We start from the raw sequence: 25,134 nt of genomic DNA, 5'->3' as shown, positions 1-25,134 counted from the left end.
GAGTATAATGGAGAAAGTAATTTCAAACTCTGAAGATCCCTCGATACTACTGGTTTTGTTCAAAGATGTGCTCATGACATTAATGTTTGCAGATACTCTGCAAAGATGGAAAACAAAGGCCTAGATGGGAAGAAATTATGATCTGCATTGATCAGATGGTGAGAGGGTTCTTCCCTCAGTTACACTGTTTCAAGTCATGTACAGTCTTTGCACTTGCAAAATGAGATCATGATTTGTCTTAGAGGAAATGAGAACTAGCAAAAACACAAGGAATTGAGAAGGCACAGGAAAAGCTGCAGTAAGTAAGAAAATGTGAAATAAATTACCTATTACAGAATTAGAAGAAAAACACTTTTGTTATTAAGAATGAGTTGATAGGGAATGTGAATCCACAGGCTGGAACTCGCTATTCTGAACTTTAATCTGTGTTTGCCAACCTTGTGAGAAGTTAATCAATCAATTTAATGAAAACATGGTCCTTTGCAAGAAAATAATGGTATCCAACTTTAAAATGCAGTTGCTGCTGTAAAAATAAAGGACTCCACCTTGAATTAACATGAGGACAACTTTATTCTACAGTCCTTTCTCTCATTGATGTCAAATGGAATTAGGTTTTCAGGGTGGGATCTCTCACCTTTTCACATGTTAGGACAGGCATCTCATACATACTAGGAAGGAAAAAAGAATCTCATCTACCCTCTTATTCCTTTCTTCTTCCCTCAGGGAAGTCACAGGACAGTAATCAATTAAAAAGGTCAAAATAAGCAAGGGCAAATGGCTTTTCACTGTGGCTATTCATCTGATTTACATGCATAAACTTACAAACAGGATCTTATCTTTGACAGAGATGCAGATGCCTAGTTCCCTCTTCCTTTTTGCCTTCACGCTTTTCCTCTGGATTTTAATTTCTATCCCTTCATTATTGCATAAAATGCTAGCTACATAATCAGAATCAGGCCCAATTTTGTGCCACAAATAGGGTGATATGCTGGAAAAATGTGATTAAAATATAACATATTCGAACCACGGATATTTAACATAACTGTAGCTCTTTCCTATAATTTACCTTTTTCATGTCAAAACATGAAAGATTACCTGAAATATCAGTTAAGCAGAGAAATATTATCCTAATAAATGAGCATGCAAGTATGTGTCCAGTAAGTTATTTGATTAAACAGGAAGCTAGAATCCTATAGATATCCACAAATAAAGCTCCAAATCTAAATGACTGTATCGTTAGCTCATTTGTAAACTGTTCCAGATGTAAGATTTTGGCAGCTTTCCAGTAGGCTGGCTGCAGTCTAAGCTTTCCTGCATCCGCAGTGAGAACTGCAATGCCTGACTCTTCAAGGGAAAGCTCTGTAGAGCTGACGACAAATTCCATGAAGTAACCTGCCTGCCTGCTGGAGAGAAATTCAGACAGAGCCCAGGGCAAAAGATGCCCTTTCTCCTGGGGCCAAGCTGCGGCTGTTCACCTGCGGATGAGTGATCGATCTGCATTATGAATCACCCCGCGAAAGCCCCTCTGAGAAGATCGTTCAGTGATCATATCAGGGACTCCACTGCTAGAGCCTTGGATGTTATCTGGAAAAACACACGAGACAGACGTCTGGCAGGTGAGAAGGGCATTGAAATAAGCATGCTTTAAGATTCACAAGGGACTGTAATCAATAATGGTAATTAGCTGTATCATTTGCATAATGAATTGGTGTCGCTTCTAAGTATTTCTCCAGTGTTTTGTTTCTGTGTCATGTTACCTCTGTGCTACGCCTACAGTGAAAACTGTGTGCACTGCTCTATCTAGGCAAGATAAAGAGCAGCTAAAAGAAAAGAATATGGGTCTGCTTTTGCAGTCCCTAGACCTGAAGAATGCCAAAGCATTTTATTTTGCTGCTAGGTCAGAGACAGCACTCTGAGACTGTGCTGTACCTCAGCGCGTTCCATTCCCGAGCCAAGCAGTGTGTCAGTCAGAGTAGCGGGGCCACGCACTGAGCCATGGCTGGTATTTCCTCTGGCAGGGCTGCTAGTGCTGCAAGCTCCAACTGAGCTTCAGATATGCCAGAGACAGGCTTCTGAGACAGAAATTAAGCACCAACTACATGGTCACAGTTCACATTTTTATTTTGACCCAAAAGCCCGAGGCAAACTATAGCAGAGGGCTGGAGGAAAGGATAATTTAACTCGTTTGATTTCTTCTGCTGTTGTTGTCTGCCTGTTAGATCGAGTTCTTCTCATTCACCCTGCTGGGGCTGTTACTTTTATTGTCATGGCATTGGGAGGATTCAGAGCAGGGCAGTGAAGCTGCACAATGGGTGTGACCTGCCAGAGGGACTGCTGTGGTTTGTTTGTTTACTTACAGTGGGGGAGGAGGGAGGAGAAATGTGAGCAATTATAAGATCAGGATGAGATGACCGAGAGCAGATTTTGTGGCCCACAAATGTAAACTCAACTTTTACATCATCCTCTTGCACTTTATGTTTAGGAGGAATGAGAGCTGCTCAGTATGTCACAGGCGCTGGTGATGGTGTGCTGATTACAGAATCAGTCACAGGAGGTAGTTAGAGAGTTAGTGACCATAACCAATAAAGGGAAACAGGGTCAGTAACATGTTATGAAACAATGGCATTTGCTCTGTGCAGTGTGCTAGTGGCATGATGCTTTTTGTTCCCAATTGGGGATAATGACTTTTCTGGACTGAGGACCTCAGCTTTGCTGCTCTTACAGTAAGGCCTCGTGCTCTTACAGTAAGACTTCACGGACACGTGTCAGAGATGAGGACAACCCATTTACTTCAGTGCTCTGCAGTTCATCACCAGGGTTCCAGTGCTGTGAAAGTGCCAGACATTAACGTCTTCCATGACAAACTGGACTGGGCAGATATTTTGTATCTCAGAGGTTTGTTAAAGTTAAAAAATGGGTCTCTTTAGTAGTTCAAAGACTGCAGGCAGGACATAGAGCAGCAGTCATAGCACAGGCCCTTATGTTTGGCATATTGCTGAACCTTCAGTGGAATGAGAAGAAAGTCTTTATAAGAAGGCATGAATGTCACAGAAATATAAAAGGGAAGCTTGTGAGGGCAATTGAACCCTCGATCAATCTGTGTGTTGCCTGGTCAGCTGGACACTTGTTTGCCCTGGTATGTGCTTCCATTCCACCTGCTTGAGATGTTTATGTGAGTGCTTTGAAATAAACTTTATTAAATTTATGGTTAAGTTCAGGATGGCATTGACATCAATGGATTCCACACGCCTCTGGCCTATGTCCACAGAAGACAACTACTACCACCAACTGTCTTCTGTAAACTTTTTTTCCTCTCATTGGCTCACATACAAAAGAATACAATTATATGTAATTTGGACCCACTATGTGTGACCCGTATATGGAAATGCATACGTTTTATCATGGTATAAAAAGTCCTTGATAAACATATATATTTAACCTTCAGTATTTGGGGGATAGACAACAGCTAATTATATTTCTTGAGACTGTCACATTCCTAGAAACGAGGAGTGAACATGAACCCTTTAGCCTCCTTAACTGTGCTGATAAGGGTTGGCATGTTTTTATTCTGCTTGGCAGATGGTTATGAGCCGTCACAGTTTTTATCAAAACAAGGCTTAGATGTTAGAGGACTCTTAGAGTAGTGACAGTTCCATTTTCCAGACTCTGCCAGTGATGTAGGGTTGTCAGGCCCTTAGTGTATTTGGGCTGCTGTTAGTCAGAAAGTCAGAAAATCTTGCTGAACACCCAATAAGCAGTGCAGTAGGCAATTAGAGTGCAGATATCAGGGTGTATTCCTGAAAATACTTCATAAACAACAGAGATTCAGGAAGAGAAACAAAACAGCAATAAACCATGTTGCTGTTCTGTTTACTCTCCAGAATATCAGCAGTTTAAAATGCTGACAGCCAAAAAATGGCAAAGTGTCATGACTCTGAATTAAGAAATCCACTTAGATCAGCAATTTGTGTTATCAGGACACACCTTTAAATAAAGAACTCGATATGAGCAGAAGAAATAAGAAAATGTGAAGTATGCATTCTTTGTAGAATATTCAAGTAAAAATAATTTTAAAAAATGTTTTGCCTTTAAAAACAATCTGTTAGTCTGCACAGAATGATGGCAAATCATGCAATACACTCTGATATAATCATCAAACAGGTTGTTTGATTATCTATATAGAGACATTTAGTCTCTACATATACTCTGGAAAAACATCATCAACATTTTTCTAATATGTCTTTGTCATGGTTTTGCAGACAGTCTTTTACATTAGATCATGTAGTCTGAACAACAAAATGAAAGAACATTATAATTGGACAAAAAATATTCAAAAGGCTATTAATGTTGCATGAAACCGGAAGACTGTAGCTGAAGACCTCTTGGTTTTGAGCTGATGTGATAAAGGAATGCAAATGAACAGTGACTGTCTTCTCAAGTCCTCTCTGCATGCTGTCCCACCATGGCCATGATGGAGTAATACAGTGCAACACTCTCACATTGGTCCTGAACCCTAATATAAAGGCTGAGAAGCTGCATGTTCCTCTCTTTAGGTGGCAAAATGGCCTCTGGCTCAGCAACATATGGCCGACCAAGAACACATGCATAAATGTAAAGTGCTGTAGTGAAGGAGCATGCAAAATACCTCTCCTGAGCAACAGTGAGTTGCAGTTCAGTGTGGTCACATCATGGTCAATCTTTTAATGGCAGTTCATGGTTTCCCACTTGGTGTCTTTTGTTCTCTCTCTTAGTTTGCGCAGACAAGAATCTAGACACATATTTACAGTCATATCTGGTGATCTTAAAATGTGGAAGATGAATATTAAATAAGTCATTAAACACAATGGATGCATTTCAATTGCAGGGACATAAAAAATGCCCAGTAGAGATGGGATATGATTTGTGGCAAAGAAATAAGCAGCAATGAATAAGAGGACAGAACAAGACTCAGGTTGCTAGGATCTCTGAATGGGTGATACAAAAATCACAGCATTTCCTGTTACTACATATGTGAGAAATAGAAACATGTCCTTGGGAATTCCAAATGCAGCTTATTCCCCTTCATAATGTCAGACCACATTCTCAGCAGGGAAGAGAAGCACACTGGTTCATTTAGTAGACAGACCTCCCAGTATAGACCAGGGCTGGATGTACAAGGAGGAAAGCAGCATTGGGTGGGCTTCCCCAGAGCTCTCATCTCAGAATCATATGTAGCTTCAAAATGTTGTAGTCAGACTTTTGCCAGTGCCTCTACTGTTGGCTGAATTATCTGCATGGTAGATTGTAGGTCTGCACTTTACTAAGACCTATTATGCCTATCATATGACATGATCCTAGGGTTTTTTGCTTTTTCACCAGCATTTTTTAGCAACCACAATCAGATGCTGAGTACAATTATTTCTATACTTTTCTTGATGAGGAAGCTAAATTGTCTTCTGAAATATCTAACGTTACTCTGGAGAGGAGTACCTACCCTGCTGGAGAGGAGCTCTGCTGAGAGGGACCAGGGCATCCTGGTGGATGACAGGTTGGCCATGAGCCAGCAGTGTGCCCTCGTGGCCAAAAAGGCCAATGGCATTCTGGGGTGTATTAAAAAGAGCGTGGCCAGCAGGTCGAGGGAGGTGATCCTTCCCCTTTAATCTGTCCTGGTGAGGCCTCATCTGGAATACTGTGTCCAGTTCTGGGCTCCCCAGTACAACAAAGACAGGGATCTCTTGGAAAGAGTCCAGCGGAGGGACACAAAGATGGTGAAGGGCCTGGAGCATCTTCCCTGTGAAGAAAGGCTAAGTGAACTGGGTCTGTTTAGCATTGAGAAAAGATGACTCAGAGGGGACCCGATCCAGGTTTATAAATATCTAAGGTGTGGGGAACATAGTGGTGAGGCCAGTCTCTTTTCAGTGGTATGTGGAGACAGGACAAGGGGAAATGGACATAAGCTAGAACATAGGAAGTTCCGCACAGATGTGTGCAAGAACGTCTTTACAGTGAGGGTGATGGAGCACTGGAACAGGCTGCCCAGGGGGGGTTGTGGAGTTTCCTTCTCTGGAGATATTCAAGTCCCACTTGGACGCCTACCTGTGTGACCTGGTGTGTAGGGAGCCTGCTTTGGCAGGGGGGTTGGACTCGATGATCTCTAGAAGTCCCTTCCAACCCCTACAATTCTGTGATTCTGTGATTCTGTTACAGACAAAAATAATATATTAATAGTCGTGTGTCATGAATTATTGCTGTTTTTGCTGCATTAGCTTAGTCAATCAAAGTCCCCCCAAAAAATCACTTACTTGACATTTTAAAAAGTAAGCCTGCAACTTTCAATTTCTATTTGAAATTATTTATTTAGCTACTTACCATTTATTATTTTAATGCCATTCTTTTCTTAAAGTTCAATGAAAGCCTACAGTTTGTCATTAACCTCAGAGTTAATTCCAGTTTTCAACTTTTCATTCTCTAGAATATTTTCATTTTAGACTAAAGTAAATATGAAGTGAGGTTTTGTCATTCTTCTTTCTCTTTGTTTTGTTTTGTGTTAAACGCCAGAAGAATGAAAAATCAATCATTTGCAAAGGTCTGTTACAGACCGCTTCTCTTCTTATTCCCTACTTTAACAGAGTTTTAATCATCTGGAAAGATTATATATGTCCTTTCAAGTTCTTGCTAAAGATATAGAAGTAAAGAGAACTCTGGGACTGCAGAAAAGTAGTTCCATTAAATTATGCTCCATTTAGATTCCTTTCAGAAGGCAATCAGACAGCTTTCATCTGAGCTTCAAGCATTTAATAAAGACTGGCTTACTTTTGAGTCTACTTATGAAGATCTTGTTGCCAGGCTCCCTTGAGCTGTCCTTTTATTTTTTTAATTTATGATAATTGCTTATCATTATATCATTATATAGCTTTTCCTGTTACTGGCCATAGCATTCTATGCGCATCTTGTTTACGTACATTGGCATTGCCTGATATACTATCTTCTCTTTCTCTCCATTACATAATTTGCTCTTCATTGCAAGTACTTCCGTACTTACATTTGTTCAGAACCTACAGCTTTCATTTATACTTTCTTGTTAACTATGATACCTTAAAATACGCCCTTTTCTGGGTTGCAAAATCTTTGAGAATAGAACTTTCTCATTCTTTACAAATTCCCAACTACTGCTTATACTTCCAGACTTTCATATATATGTGTGTGTGTATATATATGTGTGTGTATACATATATATGTTCACAGTTATATAGAAATAGATATGTAGATTTGCAGATGTATATAGGATGTAAAGGAAACAAATAAAAGAGGGTTCATCTGAGGGAACCTATTAAAACCTCATACTGAAGAAAAAATTTCTGCACTACATTTCATGTATCCGTAAAATTGATACTCATGGAGAAGACAAATTACTGACTTAAGTGTTTGTTTTGTTCTAAGAATGGAGAAACTGATTTACAGTGTGTGTAGGTGAAATAAACTTGTAGAAGATTAATACATTGCAAAACCTGAGACCACTTGATATGTAGCCTTAGATAAGATACTATGGCTGAATGAATATTTTTAGGAAAAGAATGAGGCCTAATCTGAAAATAACTTCCTATAGGTCTGATGTTTTATTAGTGCTATTATATTAATATTCAAAACAGCCACTCCCTAGAAAATAGACAATGACTGAATATCAGTGTGATTTCTTGTAAATAGGCTGTAATTTACAGAAAGTGAACATACAGGAGTCACAACAGAAGAAGTCATTTTTATAATAATGCAGGCATAGGATATTCAGTGCAAAACACAGCAAACATTTATTTTGATTAAATGGTTAAATAATTTTTATCACGGTAAAATTTCCTCCCTTTGATGGTACTTAAAAGTTTTGTTGTTATCCATGGAATTGTAAACAAGCATGTAGTATAAGCAAGTTTTGGAGAAAATATCAGTTTCATTGATGTCATTTATAATTCTTTACATCTTTACATCAAGGAACGATTGGATGTAGTATTGAGGGACGTGATTTAGTGGGAGTTATTGGTAATAGGTGAATGGTAGGACTGGACGATCTTTTAGGCTTTTTCCAACCTTGGTGATCCTATGATTCTATGATCTTTCAAATAAAGACATGGAAATATAAACAGAAATATTAACCTTAATATATAGCATACATTTGTCTATTGTTTTGTATTTTTAATGGATGTTTCCTTATGGCAGCATTCAGTTACAGTAGTGGCAGACTGAGCAATCAGAAAGAGGGTTTGTTTTTTTTTTGACTTTCACATTTCACTTCCATGAGTGATACTGAAAACATTTATTTCATGGAGTTCCACTGTCATTTCTGGAATCAGAATGCATCAGCGGCACTATTTTGTCCAGTTTTACAATAAAAAGTATACAGTATGCTAAGCTTATTGCGAAAGTGGTTGCTACAAAATCCTACTGCATTCAAGTTGCAACAGCTGGAGGGGATTGTGGAAATACACCCTTTCTCAGCATTCTGCTTTTCAACAATCATCTTTGCTATTTCTAGGATGGCTGTGGACAGCCAGCAACTCTGTATCCTGTCCTGTGCTTGAGACGTTAGGGATGTGTAAAGGAAGAATTCAGTCCCAGGACACTTCAGCAATTAGGAATTTTTAGAAATAAACTTACTGCTTTCTCAGGAACTCCTAGTGAATTCTCTATAAGCACTGACCAAAGAGCAGGGAACACAGCCTGAGCAGCCCACAAAACATGCCTGAGAGGAACTGAGCAGCAATATTGCTCCGTAAGCAAAGGAGTATCCAAATATGGAAAATGTTAGCAGTCTGCCTGAACATGAGGGGAAAGCAAAAAGCAGTACACCTGGCAGCCACCTGTTAGTACACCAGCCTCATCATTTATACCTTTCAGCATGCAAGGCTTGCATGAGGTATAGATTGTCAGACAGGGATTAAAAATGAGTGAGAAAGATGAAAATTATGACTTGCTCTCTCAGGCCCCTGTTCCATAATTCATCACTGTGGATACTGTTAAGCTCTTCTGTTAAACGTTGTGTGCTATGTGACAAGCACTGTGTCCCTGCTAGAAGTGCCTTCTGGTGACGGACAACCAAACGGCTGCCTGCTTTCCAGCTTCCAAAAGTGGGGCTTCTGAGTCTCAGACACAGCTCCCCAAACTCTTTCTGATTTCAGCACAAAGCAGGCATTTTGTACATCTGAAAGGTCATTATACTTTTGAAACATTCCTTAAAAACTGCTGAAAGTGCTGAACTGCTTTGCATCTGACTGTTTGGAAGAGCCTTGCTCAAAAAATATTTCAACTGCTCCAGTTCTGTTAGCATCTGGACATCTTCCTGACGTCAGAGGGGGATGATGAGATCCAGATGCCATGACTTACTGATGTTTTCATTAACTTCTTAGCAGTTTTGTCTTTGTTTTGTTTACCAACTGCAACTTCTTGACTCCAGTTCACATATGTGAGCGTTACTGGGGGGAGAGCAGGGAGAAGAGCTAGAAAGGAGGGGAGCAGCCAGAGAAATGAAATTAGTGCTTGGCAAAGACCCAAGGTAACTGATTTCTCTTATTACCATGTGCTGTTCCAGGATATGCAGCCTGTGGGAAGGTCAGCCCCAGACGATAGGAAACATTTTGCCGAGTTGCTATTTTCAGTAAAAAATGAGCTATATGATTTGCTAATTATGTTCCAATTTAGCAGTAAACATGTTAAGCTATGAAGACAACAGGAAATAAGAACATAAGATAATATTAACAGCAACCTCCTGAACTTTGCATTTACAGTCATGCCCAAACCTAATTGCCATGTAGAGAATATTTATTAGTCAGAAGGAATGCCACTATTGCAGTAGACACAGGGGGGAGCCCAGTTACAGTGTAGGTTGCATATAAGGAAATAGCTGAATACTTTTAAGGAAATGTTGGCAATAAACAGAGTACAAAAAAAGTACACATCCAACCATCTGTATACCATCTCTATGGCAATAAATGTTTTATATGCTTGCTAATTTTATATGATGGAATTCCACTTTTAAGAATTTCGACAATTTTCAAAGGTTAGTTCCATCAGCTTTTTCCCACTGAAAACAGATTTCTTGCTGGCAGAACAGCTTCCCTGATAGTCCACATCTCATTAAGAGGCTGAATCAGATTTATAAAACTTGTGACTAAACATGCATTTTGCATTTTATGTAGCTGCACAGTTCAAGACTGGTGGAAAGGGTGAAAGTGAGAGATGTATCAAAGCACATTGATTGACACTATTATACATTAAACCTTGAAGCATATTCAGCAGTGTGTAAGAAAGTGAGATCATAAAGGTCCTGTTTTGAAGGGAATATAATCTGTAAAACAATCAGTGCCAGGGCTCATTGGGAGGAGATAAATTCAGAACCTATAAAAATGTATTTATTATTTACATGAAACCTGCCATGGTGACTCAGATCAGCACAGGCGGAGAACTTGCCAGTCCTCAAGTTCCACCAGCAGTGCCCAGTTTATCATTTTGACTGGGGCTCTGGTAGGAATAGGGGAGAGACAAAATGGGTCAAATTCTCCCTATGCAGAAAACATCTCCTAGAGACTGCTTGTTGGTGTCAGTATCTCCAGAGTGTGAGAAGTTCATTTAGCAAGTATAGCTTGTTTTTGAATTATGGCTGTGTTTGAGTGTGCTCAATGTGCACATACCTGTGTCAGCCTTACACAAAGGCCTCTATTAAAAATAATGGGAGAGGAATGTTTAGGCAGATTCTGCTTCCAAATGTTAAATCAAACATCCAAAATGGAATGAACAAAGTAAGTAATGGAAAGCAACTAGCCAGTTAGTTAGCAGAAAAAAATGCTAGACTAGCAGTAGTTGGTAGTAAGATCTGAGAAGGAATTTGCAATGTAATGTGTTAAAAGGTGGCACCAAACATGCATACAGTCTGCAAGATATTGCTTTTTTGAGTTTATCCTACTTCTTCACACCTTATCTCTCATGTGGTTTGACTTTAGTTGCATCTCATGTTCTCCTGCATGATAATGGTATAGAGCCCATGCACTGTTGAAGCTTTTGAATAGCAATGTAATATAAACTAGAGCATTTTATATTTTGTACTTTCATGAAGGAAGGGATGAGAGTTTTGCACATACCTTTGAAGGAAATTACCCAGTAAAAATGTATAGAGACTAAGGAAAATCTACATTCTGTGTTTCTCCTGTGCTTTCACTTTTTAAAGTCTCTATTGTGTACCAGTGCAGCTTCATTTGGCAGAGCAGGTAAGAGAATCAACCCCATACTCCCTATGTTTAGCTTAGGTTGTCTCTTTCACTCAGAGGGTGCTCCAAAAGCCTTCTAGTCACTATCAGAGAAGCTCATGTCAAAATGTCACAGCATCCTTTCAGAGTTTGTGACATATTATTCTTGCTACTTGATGCTCCGAAGCTGAACATTGGCAGCCACCCTAAGGAGGCAAAGTCCCTGCCACCCATGCTGGAGTAACAACTGGCCTGCCTTGGTAAGCCACAGACAAGAAGGGTTTGGCACATATCATTGCATGTTGCTGCCAATCACAGCAGAAAATCTGCAGGCATTGAATCAACTCTGGTCTGTAGGACTGAGGAAAGTGGAACTTTTAGTCATCCAGTGTATACTTTGTATAACATTAAATGTACGATATACTCCTTTTGGCTTTTACTTGCTTCATTAATCAGATGCTCTTCAGGGCAACTGAATCCTTGTTATTTCTAAAAGAGAGTTTCACCTTGAAAGGCTAGGTCAAGGATTTTTCTCCAGTCATCATTTTTACTTGATGTGTTTTCTTATACACACCTGTGCCATGCAGTGCTATTTGCACATCTTTGCAGTCATTGTTCAGAGGGGACAGAGACATGAGTGTGAAGTATTTGCAAATGAAACCTGGCCTCTGTCTTTGTTTACTCTGAATATCTATAATTTATCAAACACTTTGCCCTCAGATATGTGCACAGCTTCCTGATACATTGTGTTTGCTGTAATATAAGAGCTTAAGCCATGCCTCCTTCTGTTCATCCTGAATTTTTTCATTAAAAGATGATAAAGTACAGCTTCATACATGTGAGATTCATCTGTCATGATGTTGCTGTTGATCAATAGTAGTTCAGTAAATATTTCTGGTTTCTGTTGAGTGGCAGATTTGGACCCCACTGGTATACACAACCATGTTCTAAAGTGGCTAGGTAGCATGATGTTCTTCAGTGCAAATAAAAATATATTTTTTTCCTGAGCATGGTGACAGGGAGTTATTTGTTTTACCCTTAACTAAGTTGTTGAAGAGTAATCAGTAATTTGAAAACAAACAAACAAACAACCACAACAACAACAACAACAACAAAACCATGAAGAATTTTGAGTGGTCTTGTGGAAAGGAATAGAGAACAGACTAAAACGAAAGTTTTCTAGTTTCGGAAACAGTAAAGAAGCCTCTGACATTGATTTTGAGTCAATTGCAGATGTAAGGCAGAACACTATTTTGTCATCTTCTGCTTTTGACCAGTAAGGCAGTAATTGAGATTCATGTAACAGATCTGAAGAAGAAAAACTGTGAACTTATTCCTAACAATCTCTTTTTCTGCAAAACCAGAAGGAACCAGATTGCAATCAGGCATTTACATTGATGAACTTGTTTGTTTTTGTGCTTTAAAAATTTGCTGAATTGACATATTGAGGTTTTAGTTCTTTACAGCTATACACCACATATTTTAGAAACCTAAGAACCCAGTGAGATTTACACTATTGATAAAATCCTGACATTCAGTCTTGTAGAGATTTTTCTTAAAGTTGCATTGGTTCAGAAAGGGAAGGTAATTTTTCTGTGTGATTTTTCTTCCCCAATCTAATATATATTGTCATATATAATACATACTAGTATATATAATAAGCTTACACAAATATATGTATGCTCTGTTGATCATACCTTTGGTTTTGAAAATAAGTTGAAGTGAATGCGATAAGAAGCATTCTTAAGCAAAAGTAATCCTGCTGTTGGAATTTTTTAGGTTCTCTACTGATGCTTCTTCCTTTACCTTTAGATTTAATTTGGAGGTCAGTCCAGAGTCCATTGAGAACTATTCATTGATGGGCTGCAAGTTCTTGCCTCTCAGATTTAATGGAAAAACTGTGGTTCCTATTCTAATGCCAGAAAGATTATTATAATCAACTTTAGCCTTCTGCATTTTAAATGTCCTAAAAACTCACACAATGACTTGCACTTTTTTTTGAGAAATCTGAATATTGGATTTTTGTTTAAAGAGTTCAGATATCTGTTTTCTGAATCTTTACACACCAGTAATAGCTTTTATAATCTGATTTTTTTTAAGTATTTTGTTCATTGGGAGATAAAATTTTCTGTGGTCAGCTGGGGCCCTCAAGCAAGCACTGAGATATTTCAAGCAGGACTGCGCAAATATTTATAACTGGCATCAGCACAAGTATTATAGAAACACAGACTCCTTGGCTTATTTCCCAGTCATGGCAGTTTAAAGAGAACTTGAAGCTACTTTTCAATTTGATTTCTTTGAAAGTACTTGGTAAAATCTGTTCCATTTGTTATGGCCATATTTGTCATCTGTGTGCTTTAAAGGTTTGATCTGCAACTTGACATAGAAAAACATTAAATATCTTCTCTTTCTCATTACAAAAGAAAATGTCTTCGGTGTCTATAAGAAAGAGGTGTCACAAAGTATATGCATAGTTCTGTTTCATGATGTTTTAACATTATTTAAGCTAACCATAGATGATACAATCATCTGAAGAATTTTTTTTTTTAACCAACAGGTAGGCAAATAGTTCAAATGGTGGACAGCCAGTGAAACTGAGAAAAAAAAAAGAGAGAGATTAGAAGTAAACCATTTTGATTTTTTTCTTTAATAATAGATATCGTTAACTTGAAATTAGTATGGTAAATGTTCTAGTTATTTTGTAACATCCTACTGTACGTGAAGTAATATAGTTAGATGATCTCAAGTGGAAATACTTTTTAACAGCTCATGTCTTACCAGAAGCAAAGAATTTTGATGATATGAGGATGTTGTCCAGCAGCAAGTGAACAAGATAGGCATTTTCATGACATTTCAGAAATCAATAAAAAGATAGTCTGCATTTCTTAGTCTGTGCAACTACCATGAGAAGTAGAAATAATTCAACAGGCCTACATAAAAAGCTTGTAACTTGTACCCTTGCAGTGAACTGTCACTGTGAAATTTATGGGTGACCATAAAATCTAATTCTTTTCCTGGTATCCCATCATCTGAATTCCTATATTGTTCACACTATCATTCCATCAGATCTCTGTGTTTAAAAACAGAAATAACAACAATCTCCCTTCATCATTTTTTCCTTGAACTATAAAAAGCAAAAATGATTAACAAGAAGCTCTAATTCTCTTTTCATAAGTTTATAGTTTTCCATATTTTAATATGTCCATATTTATTATTTATAATAGTTATTTTGTTCATAAGTCATCTTATATTTTAATGTCACCGGGGTTAGCATCCTCAGACAGCCCATTTGAAAGTTGAAACCGGTAGTTTCTGATCCCTGAGCCCACCACTGCTTTTAATAAGATGTACTGAAGCTGTTAGGAATTAAAGGTCATTACAGCTTTGTGTATATTTGGGCTATTTGGTAAAATTAGCTTACCATGGTGGCCTGATGGGTAATGATGATCACATCTGGTTCCATTTCTTTGGAGCTACCACAGCAAGATGTAATTTCAAACATGAGGTTTCAGTATCCACCACCTGGGGAAATCTCCACAGGGATTTAACTCTTCTCTGCCCCGTGCATTTAAGATCATTCACTCCATTGCTCCTCTTGTCCTCAGTGCTTTGCACCATTTCATTCCCATCATTTTTGTTTTCTGCCAGCAGCCTCTTCACAGCATTAGGCATAAAATTATTCAAGACAAGGACTGGCAACAGCCCTGTCTTTGTGCAGTGCCTGGAACAGGTGCTGAGTACCCTCTAATGCGGCTCTGCATGCAGTGACAGTGCTATGGATGAGGACTTATTTGAGGAAAGAGGAATCATAAAAATAAGCAAAGATAACTTTTTTCCTGAATGGGAGAAATATTTTACACTGTGCAGTGTATTGTCAGCAAGACATAAGAATCACCAGCAGGAAAATCTATCTTGAAAAAAAAAAAAAAAAAAAAAAAAAAAAAAAAAGTATTTTTAAGCAGATTATCTTCATAAAAATGCTAGCAAAAATGGTATTTAGTACATTGTATTTGTATGGGTATACCGTACATCTTGTACTTCTCTATTATTTATTTTTCTCTTACTTGTTTTACTGGTCACAGTTCATTGAATGAAAAGGGCTTAGATGGGAACAAAGGGAAGCAGGGATGTCTGTCTAAGTGCCTGTGGGAGTATATCAGTTTCCACTGATATCTTCCTGTATTTTCAAAGCAGATTAGGCTAGAATGCCTATCCGCTAGTTTCATCTTAAATGCTTAGTAGAGCACTATAATAAGATATTATTCAGGAGAAAAGGAGGAAAATAGAAAAGCAAACAAATTAACAAAATAAATAAATAAATAAATAAATATAAAAACAAAACGAAACAAAACAAAACAGGAATTATTTCATGAAGCCAGAACAAATTTATTCCTGTACTTGAAGATCAGCCTAATTTTGCACCCAATAAGTGAATGTTTCATCTTCTGTTTCAGTTCTTTCTGCATTTGTAAATCATCATCAGTGCAGGTTTTTGGCTTCTCCCATACATTAGAGAACAGAAATCGTGTCCATGTGGATTTGTTCTCATTCTCTATGCATTTGTGTGAACACTGGCATATAATTAATTTAAAAGCAAAATGAAAACATGTACTTCAGGGCACTTGCTCTTGAAGCAGAAAGCGAGAAAGCTTGTGATCACTCTTACAGGAAATCCCATAAAACTGTATTTGCAAATTTCAGGTTGTTAATTGCCATCAGCTGTCTCTTACTGTGTATTAAATGTCTTCATCTTGAAAAACTGCTGGGCTGTTGCAAAAGCTTGATGCTTTAGAGGGAAGGTGCACAGCACAGCTTTGCAAAGGAAGCCAGAAAAACATAAGACCAAGGACTCTCAGAGAAAGGATAAAGGGAATAAAATTTTCACACTGAAAACTCATCTAAGATGTACTCTTGCATTTAACCAAAACTTTTCAAAACAATTCTCATGAAGCATTTGCAACCTCTCAAAAAACTATGGTCTTAGAGGAATATAGGTGACCCTGTAAACCTTGCTTCTGACCAAACTAAAGTAGTGTACTAGAACTAACTTTTAACCAAGAAAGTATTCTCACTTTTTTTTCCCCCTCTTTCCAGTGTTGACTTTGTTTAATAGATGCATTTTTTTCTATGCAAAGGCCTGATACATTATACCAAGGTAGCAATTTTATGGATATAGAACAATGAGTGCCTGAATTATAGTAGGCAGAAAATAGGATTAAAGCAACCTTTCCATAAACAAGACAAAAATTTCAATCGTGTTAGAATTTTCTTCAAGAATAAAGAGATATTAGTATAATTCACAATTGAACTGAGGGTGAGAACACCAAACATCCTAATATTGTATTGGGTGTTGCAGATATGTCATACTATAAAATATTTTTCATTTTCTCTCACACACAGTCTGGATCATGCCACGTGCCATACTGAATGAACTGAAATTTTCAGGAAAGACAGCATCATTCATTTTAGTGGAGTTGCACCAAATGTTTATTGGTAAAGAGATAATAAAGTTAGGAAGTGCATGAGAAGTTCTCCTTGTCTCTGTTTCAGAATCAAAAATAGAACATCCTTTCATGTTTGAAGCTCCATGTGTTTTTCTGCTGCTGTTCCAGTACTCTGCATATGTGCACAGAAAAAATAATCCCAACTTTGATATGCAGCTGTCCGTGGAAAGGCATAGGAGAAAAATCTGTGCAGCCAGCAGTTTTGACTTCTAAAGCTAACATCAAACTGCCCTTTTCAGAAAAGCCTTACTTGTAGTTGCCATGCTGCTCACGTAGGACAGCAGGATCTTCTTTCTTCCTGCTTTTCGGCAACATGTATGTGCAGTAACATTGCCTAAGGAAAGTTCTCCCAGCTCCCTGTGGAGGCGCACAGTGTCTGAGCATGGTCTTGGGTGGGGGTAGAGGAAATTTTCTTAATACCTCTCTCTAACTCAATCCTTAGTGTCAGTTACACAAGCTAATTCTGAGAAGTTTTTCATGTTATATACACATATCTTTGTGTGAGTTTATGATAACGAAAGGTTTCTGACCTTATTCTCACTTGCCTTGATAAGATTCATCTCATTTGATGTCCCTTTAACTTCAATAGGATGATATAAATATCAGTAAAACTCCATGTTGCTCTAGAAACCACCTTGCCCAAGGTGGTATCAAGTTCTGCAGTGGTAGCAGTGGGCAGAGACAGGCTGCTAACCACCACACTTTGGACAGGGTGTTTGCTTTCAGAAAGAGAAAGCAACTGTGAGGCCTGCCTAGCCATCCATAGGTTTGCTGAGCTAGCAGTAAGCACTGCAGCAAACTTAGCTCTGATTTTTTGGTTTACATCTTCTTGAAGGTGGGGTTTTCCAGGTTTACCCCACAAACTCAGTGTGAGCAGAGCACTGAATTTCTTAGACATAAATGTGTACATTCACGTTCTACTGGTTGTGAGTACAAATGAGAAATTAAAGGTGGGAAATATTCTTGCATAAAAGACCAGCGTTGAAGATCAGGTCTGAATTCTGTTATGATGTGTCAACACAATGTACTTAACTGATTTAAGATCAGTTTCTTGACTTATATATCCTCTTTGCCACTTGTGGATTAATTTGAACTAAAGGCTTGCTTTAGACATTTCATTTCACTACAGGTAAATAAACAAACATACAAACTGCGTATGTATTTAGTAGACAGGTACATGGGAATATAGAGGGAAATTAAAGGGAGAAGCCTAAAATTGCATGTGCAGGTATGCAAGGCATATTAACAAATTGGCAAAGTGTGGCATTTATTGGAGGACAATGAAAGGAGCTCACTTTTTAAATTCTTAATTTTTGTGAAGCCATATGAATTAACAATAAAACTGAGAATCTAAATACAGTATTTCAGCAGTAGCTAACAAACTAGGTAAACAGTAATGCAAATTAGTTTTTTCTTACCTGTTTTTGGCACACCTGTTCATTGTTTCTTACCATCTGCTGCAGTAAATAACACACATGAGAAACTGGCCTTTAAAGCTCTGCAAACACCTTTCTGAATTCTGGATTTTAAAATTATTAGGATTTAGGCACTGTTTTTTCTCCAAAAAGCATTTTTTTTGCATGTTGGGACTGTCACAAAAATGACACACTGTGTGCAAACAGCATAGTTCTTGAGTAGTATAACCAGGTGAGGTAAATACATGCTATACTGATCTTCTAAGTGTAGTAGACGCGTATAGGAACCTCCTGACTTCTTCAAATAAGACATCATTATTTAACCATCTTTTCTCATCTTTTATAATTATATCATACAGACTTAGGTAGAATTCAGCTTAGTTTTCTGTAGAATTATTCTGATGAACCTGGACTAATTCAGAAGAGTTCTTTCTTTCTTCTTTCACCTGAGTTCATTCCTTACAGATAAACAAATATCAGCTCATCAAACAACTCATTACCTTTGTTCCATCTCATCATTCACAGGCTTTAAATACCACCAAGCATTCATACCAGCTATTTACAAATGTGTTCTACTTATGGCATTAAGTGACTTGAGTGCTTTATGGCTCTATTTACAAGATATCAAAGTGGTTTCTTACGGAGTACTGCTATTTCCCTCCTGCTCTGGGCACATGAAATCAGTGAACCTAATAAACTAGAAAAGCCTCATTAATGGAAGCAACTGTCCTTTGTGAGTGAGCAGCAGAAGGCAGCAGATCAAAGGTGCCCGGTTTCCTTGAGCAGTGTCTGCACATCTGTTTTCTTTATATCGAATGCGCGATTAAGCTGTCTGGTTAACAACAATCAAGCTTTTTAGTACTAGTATTATTTTTCTAATACATGCTGACTTCAGTTTTCAACCTTTATCTAAAAGACATTTAAAGGCTTTTAACATGCACTTACCAGTCTGATTGATATAAACTGCATCTAAGTTTAACCAGGATGTTGAGAGATGGAATGCTCCTTATCTGCCCATACTAGATGTAAATAAAAAGATCAGATAGCACGGCACTAGAGTTAGTTTTCCTTCAAAATAACACCAAAAGCTGGTATGTTTCACAATTGTGCCCAGATGCAAACAGACCCTGCTTGTGGATCTGCTATTACAACAGTGGGCTTGCTCTTGCTCTCACTTTTTAAAAAGAAAACTAAATTGAAAAGAAGGACATAAGTTTTGTGCAGTTAGAAATAAATAAATGAAATCATCATTTGATGAGATCATTATTAGCTGGGACAAATCATTAATTTCTGCTGTCTGGAATCAAAACATCCAATTTAAACGCTGACTTTTTTTATTTTTTTATTTTTCAAAAAATAATGTTCTTTTTAAAAAAACATTAGAAAAACTTTTTTCTTTTTCCAACTTTTTTTTTTTTTTTCAGATAAAAAAACTTTACAGTACTGAATTAAAACTCTGCCTATCTAGCATGTAGCATATTCCTACTCATGTATGTGTATTTTTCCACACTATATTTAGCGTTGATAACATTTTTTCCCCTTTAAATGTGGTATTTTGGGCTTTACTCAAGACAACTCCTATGTTAATACATTAATTGCATTAAGATGGCTTCTGTGCATGTGCGCCCAGATGCATGGAGAAAAAAGTTTTGAAAAGCTAAGAAATCAGTGTCTCATATATCTGTCTAGATAGATACAGCATTGCCATGGGTATCAATAGGGAGAAACAAGAGTGAGCAGCTGTTTCAAGCACAGGAGTAATCTCTGCCTCAGCACTTACTGCCCATATGCCATTAGCACAGTCTGCCATAAGGTAACAGGCTGGTTACTAGGCAAGGTACCAGAAGATATTCTGTGGGCAAATCTCTCACTACTGAAAGTGTCTGCGTGCCTTTGACTGAGTAGCCCATCAGAACTGTAAGACAACTTCTGGTTGTAATGAGCAATGATGGGAATGAGCAGTAATGGGAAATGAGAGAGCAGTTCAGCTCACAATGCATTAAACAAAAGTGTGCCTGAGAGGACAATAATAGGATTACTTTGAATGCTTTCCTCACTTCCCATCTGGTATGCAGAATTGAGGCAGTAAATGAAAATCAAAGAAAAGTGCTACATATTTTTACATAGCACTGCACATTTGTGATTAATGATGGTGCTCAGTGCCTGATGTTGGTATCACCCAGTGCCTGCTGCAGTCCAAATGATGGGTTCAGCGGTACATACAGGATGGTGAAATGCTGCACATCTCTGAGTCAGTGCTGCTTCAGGAACTCACGGTGAGGCTTTGCAGTGTATTTATTTCTGAATAACTGCAGCACTCACAAAATAAATAAATAAATAAATAAATAAAAATCTTTCTCAGAATACGGGAGAAATCTTCATATCTTGAGAAAAATAAATCTCTATGTAAAACATGTCAAGAAACCTTTATTTCTACTCAGGAAGGAAAACAGATAATTTTAATTCTAGTGTTTCTATTTGTAACCTAATATATTTCTTCAAATATAGAGGACAAGCAGTGACTTTAAATAGGTCTCCTTGTTTCCTCTTGTTCATATCACTCTCCGAAGTGTTCTCCACCCTGTCCTTGTTTGAAAGATATCCTTATTCGTTCTTATTTATGAAGGTCAGGTCATCCAATTCAGTTACAAAGTATATGAGACAAGCTAAGGGCTTAGACCAATAGCAAATGTTACATATTGTGTGCCATAAGTACAACCTGTGGACAGCCTAGAAATAGTATAAACACTTATTAAAATGTTCAAGGGAAATAGATGTATGAAGAATGCTCATTTGTTTATTTTGCTCTCTTTTGCTCATATATGCATTGTTTCATACATTCAAGAAAACTGCCGTCATTCAATTAATGCTGACTTTGGTTAGCAGAGTAATTGTGTACACATCAAGTTGAATTTTCCTTCCAAAGACAGAAATATCAGCCAAAGACCTTCCTAAAGGAAAACTAATACTTGCAGGATCTATTCTTCACAACACGATTTAAGAATTGAAGCTACAAGTATGAAAGCTTACATTTTGCAAGCAGTGTCTCTAACTGTACTTTATTTTATGCATGTCTTTTAATGAGTACAGAAGGGGCTGGGAATCTGAATATAAAATTTAGAGTAATTTCTTACAGGCACAAAACTTGTCCTACAAATAAATTTGAGAATGCCCTACATGTAAATGCTGATCATAAACACCAAAATTAAATTTGTTGGCAGAATCAGGACAGAAACTGAAGGCAAGAGATTAAGTCAATTGGTCATCTATATGTTGAAAGTGTACGCTTAAAAATTTATTTCACCCAAGCTGTTTCTTTTCAGATATATAATGAGTATTTCATTAAATACATAATATTTCTGTAATCTACTTTTTTTTTTTTTTTTTTTTTTTTTTTTTTTTCTTCAAAAATGCTTGTTTAAATTCAGAAAATAGCACCAATGGACATTTTGTCCTTAAACTAACAAATAGCTAGATATTCTTGTCATGAGGCTTTTGATATCAACATTTTTTATGCAATTTAGACTACTAATCTCCATGACAGATTAGCAGTATGCACTGGAGAGCAATGTAATCATAAATGAGAAACAAAAGGTGAAGTCAGACTGACCTTTGGCAACTCACAACTCTTCTGTTAGATGCAGGATGTAATATATAAATACTATCTTATGTCTCTTGATATTCCAAATAAAAAGAAAGCCACATGTTCATGACAGAGTAGGACTTTGCAAATGCTACCACATTGATTTTTCCTAAAACCATACTCCAGAGCCATGTGTGCAAGAAAGATGTGTGCAACTTTCTGGGGTAGAATTTGAATAGTACTTTAAAGAGTTTGCATTCCGGTGTTGGTACTTAGGGCACAGCTTGGGAACTCCTGTTTTAGAGATTTCCTTTCTTGTTATGATACTGATGTAGATGCAAAACAAGAATCAAATCTAAGGAGGATCCTAAACCATGTACTTATAAATTTAGTGATTGTGTGAATGTTTTGAGAAAGAGTTGTGAAAAAGTATAAACTTCGCAGTCCATCACCTGTGGTCCTCTTTCCACTTGATTTATTGAACCTCAGTCTTTTTCTATCCTATTCTTACAGGCTTTTTGCTGAGAACATAAACCAAACATTGAATATACGCAGTGGTCATGGCAGAGGAGAATTTGATTATTTTTCATTTAATGGACTTTCAGACATTAAGTGACTTCTTACCCACACACTGTCACACTAACATCCAGAGCTAAAACACCTACCTTAAATGGATGGGAACATGTAGGCCTTTAAAAATTCAGGCAATGAGAAAATTGTGTCAAGCATTTATGCCTTCCTACAGTGTACACTGGTGGTTTTATAGAGAGCATGCCTGTCAGTGCTGTCTGCTAGGCATTTCAGTGGCTATTGAGAACATGAAAAGTGTAGGTGACTGAGCTGTGGGAATTCAGAACTATTGACTGAATTTTGGAGAGATGAAATACATTTCTACATACTGAATATATTGAAAATAAAAGATTTTATTCACTGTCTCTTGAAACATAATTAGTTTTTTTAGTAAGTGAAAATTATTGCCAGTTTATAGGATAAAGTGGATATGTATGACTGATAAATCATATGTTGATTTTTGCCTTTGTTTTAATTTGTAAAATAGTCATAAGCAAATAATGACTTTCTGAAACATAATTATTTCTGGAAGGCTTTTCACAGAGGTATCCTCCAGGTTTGTTGGTCTCATAACTTGTGAATAAGTAATTCTTTCCAACAACAAATGAGTGATTAACCATTGTGCTGGCCTTCCTACGAAAGCCTGTGTAGTGCGATGTGGCTGTTCCTGAGCTCCAGCCCTCACTCAGCCTTCTCTGGGGAATATTATTCCAAGATTGTTTAGTTCAGGATTTTATAACTGTCTGCCCAGTGTGCTTTAGCTACAAGCCATTCTCATGAAGGGAAACTTTGTAAGCCACCTTCTGCTTCTGCACATCTGCCAGCCTTGACAACACCTGACAGGACTGATTTTCAATACTGATATCTTTTTCCCTTTCTCTAATGAAACACTTTGTGTGAAACCCTGTTGCACTGAAGGAAGTGCGAATTTTGCCAGGACTTCATCCTATCTGCTTTCTGAGGCTACCCATGAAAATGTGCCATGTCACATGACATTCTTAGCAGAGTGTTGGGTTGGGTATATCCTGCAGAAAGACATCTCTTGTAAACAAGATTTAGTAATCTTGGAGGGAATTTCCTGCTGTTGGTCAGATTGTTTTGAACACCATTGACCTTGCTGCAGACTTCTATTCTAAGAGCAACTATTCATCTGTGTCCTAGGATCAGTTGCTTTGATGACAGTAACTGCTGGGGAGGTGGATAAGGAAATCTAGAGACACTCGTTCCAGTTGTGAGGCCTGCTGATAACCAGCCCAGACTGTGCTCTGGCTGGTCTATACCATTTTAAACACAGTTTGGAAGGAAATAGCTTTGCTGAGGAAGGAAGTAAGTGAATGCGGAAAACAAACCAAAAGAATTCCAAGTTTAGAATTAACCTAACGTCATGATACCATCGCACTACCAGTATCACACAACAAAACACAACAAGCACCCCTCAGCTTGCACTAAAAATATATTTCTAAAATGCACTGGCATTTGTGACATTTTCAGACTTCCTTCAGATTCCCAGTCCATATTAAGCAGATGAATCTGCACCATTTGTTTCTACTTTGCAAAGAATGTCACATTCCTCAACAAGAAAAAAATATTCCATACCCTTGGGACTGTAAATGACTGCTTCATGGGCAGTTTTTTCTAAACATGATGAGGAGATCTATGGAAAGATGCCGAAGCCTGGGAAGAAAAACTGATTTACTTAGTTAGCTTCTTGTCTTCTAAGACAAAAATGCTTCTGCATTTTACATCTCTCCTCTATAAAAATATGATATTATTATAAAAATTTTGTTTCAGTAGATTTAAACAGTTTCTGAAAGTAACATTTTCCTCAGTCTCTGTGAATGGTCAGCCTTCACCCTTCTCAATATATTTGTAACATAAGGTAGTTTTCATTTATCAAAGAATTCATATCCTTTACAGCCTGCATCCAGTTCAAAACAGCGAACAATCAGATCATGGAAGTTCAAGATAAAACAGTAAAAATAAAAGAAAATTTCTTCTTGATCAAACTGCACAAAGAGCATCTTCATAGAAGGACTGTTTTCTTCAGACAGTCTCAATGTTTTATGGGAGTTCTTTCCATTTGCTGCCCATTGTACTGCATAGTAAAGAGCAGGCTATGACTACAAAAAGAACAGACGTAGTCTGAAATATTCTGAAATGTCAGAAAAGTTTAAAAAATTACAGATTTTGCATGAGTATCAACCTTCTAACTACAGTAAATATCCAATATTTTTATTTGTTACAGAAACTACAAGTGCATGGCATCATTTTCAGTGATTTGGATTCTTATGGAAAGAACAAATTAAAAAAGGTTTTTTCAAAGTGATTTACCAAACACTTTTAAAAGGTTTTAAAAAGGTCAGAATGGATGCTCAAGGTGTCAGTTCATATAGGTGTTTGGAACTGGAGTTCAGTCACATAAACTAAGCCCTAATTTAGGACTTCTTCTTTAATGATATGTTGTAATTCTCTGAATATAAATGTTTTAGTAATACCTCAGTAAAGATTCTGAGTTTCAGCAAAAGTGTATTATTATATATTCAAAGGGCTGTGATTTTTAGTGGTAAAACTTGTGAAGTCTTCAGAAACCTTCCACTAATAGTCACGCAATGGCAACTCAGTTTTAATTACACATCACATAAGGCCTGGTTCAAACGCTAAGAAAAATCACTGAGCATTATCCCGTTGACCCACAGTCTTAACCTAGAGACAAAGTTGTGTCTTAAGTCTGTATGCTGATGCAAGTTCAGCTCAAATTGAACAAATGTACCTCACAAAACTAAATATGGTCCACATTGACAGTCATTTCTGAAATTAAAAAAAAAAAAAAGAAAGAAAGAAAAGAAAAAGAAAAA

The 25,134-nt window shown here is 37.4% G+C and overlaps 1 protein-coding gene across 6 annotated transcripts in view; it reads left to right on the top strand.

The window, feature by feature from the left end:
* Window positions 1-25,134, top strand: part of DLC1 (DLC1 Rho GTPase activating protein) — a 243,040-nt gene that overhangs the window by 143,670 nt on the left and 74,236 nt on the right. The window contains exon 1 of one of the 6 annotated variants that reach the window (XM_072334572.1): window positions 1,324-1,616. The exons of the other annotated variants lie outside the window; for them this stretch is intronic. Coding sequence (XP_072190673.1) covers window positions 1,502-1,616 — 115 coding nt within the window. The 5' untranslated portion in view covers window positions 1,324-1,501. Of the gene's footprint in view, window positions 1-1,323; window positions 1,617-25,134 lie in introns of those variants that run through there. 6 annotated transcript variants of the gene reach the window in all.

Source organism: Excalfactoria chinensis, chromosome 4 (genome assembly GCF_039878825.1).
Source record: "Excalfactoria chinensis isolate bCotChi1 chromosome 4, bCotChi1.hap2, whole genome shotgun sequence".
Lineage (NCBI taxonomy): Eukaryota > Metazoa > Chordata > Aves > Galliformes > Phasianidae > Excalfactoria > Excalfactoria chinensis.
Note: the sequence above shows the minus strand (reverse complement) of the source record. Positions and strands in the feature narration are given on the sequence as shown.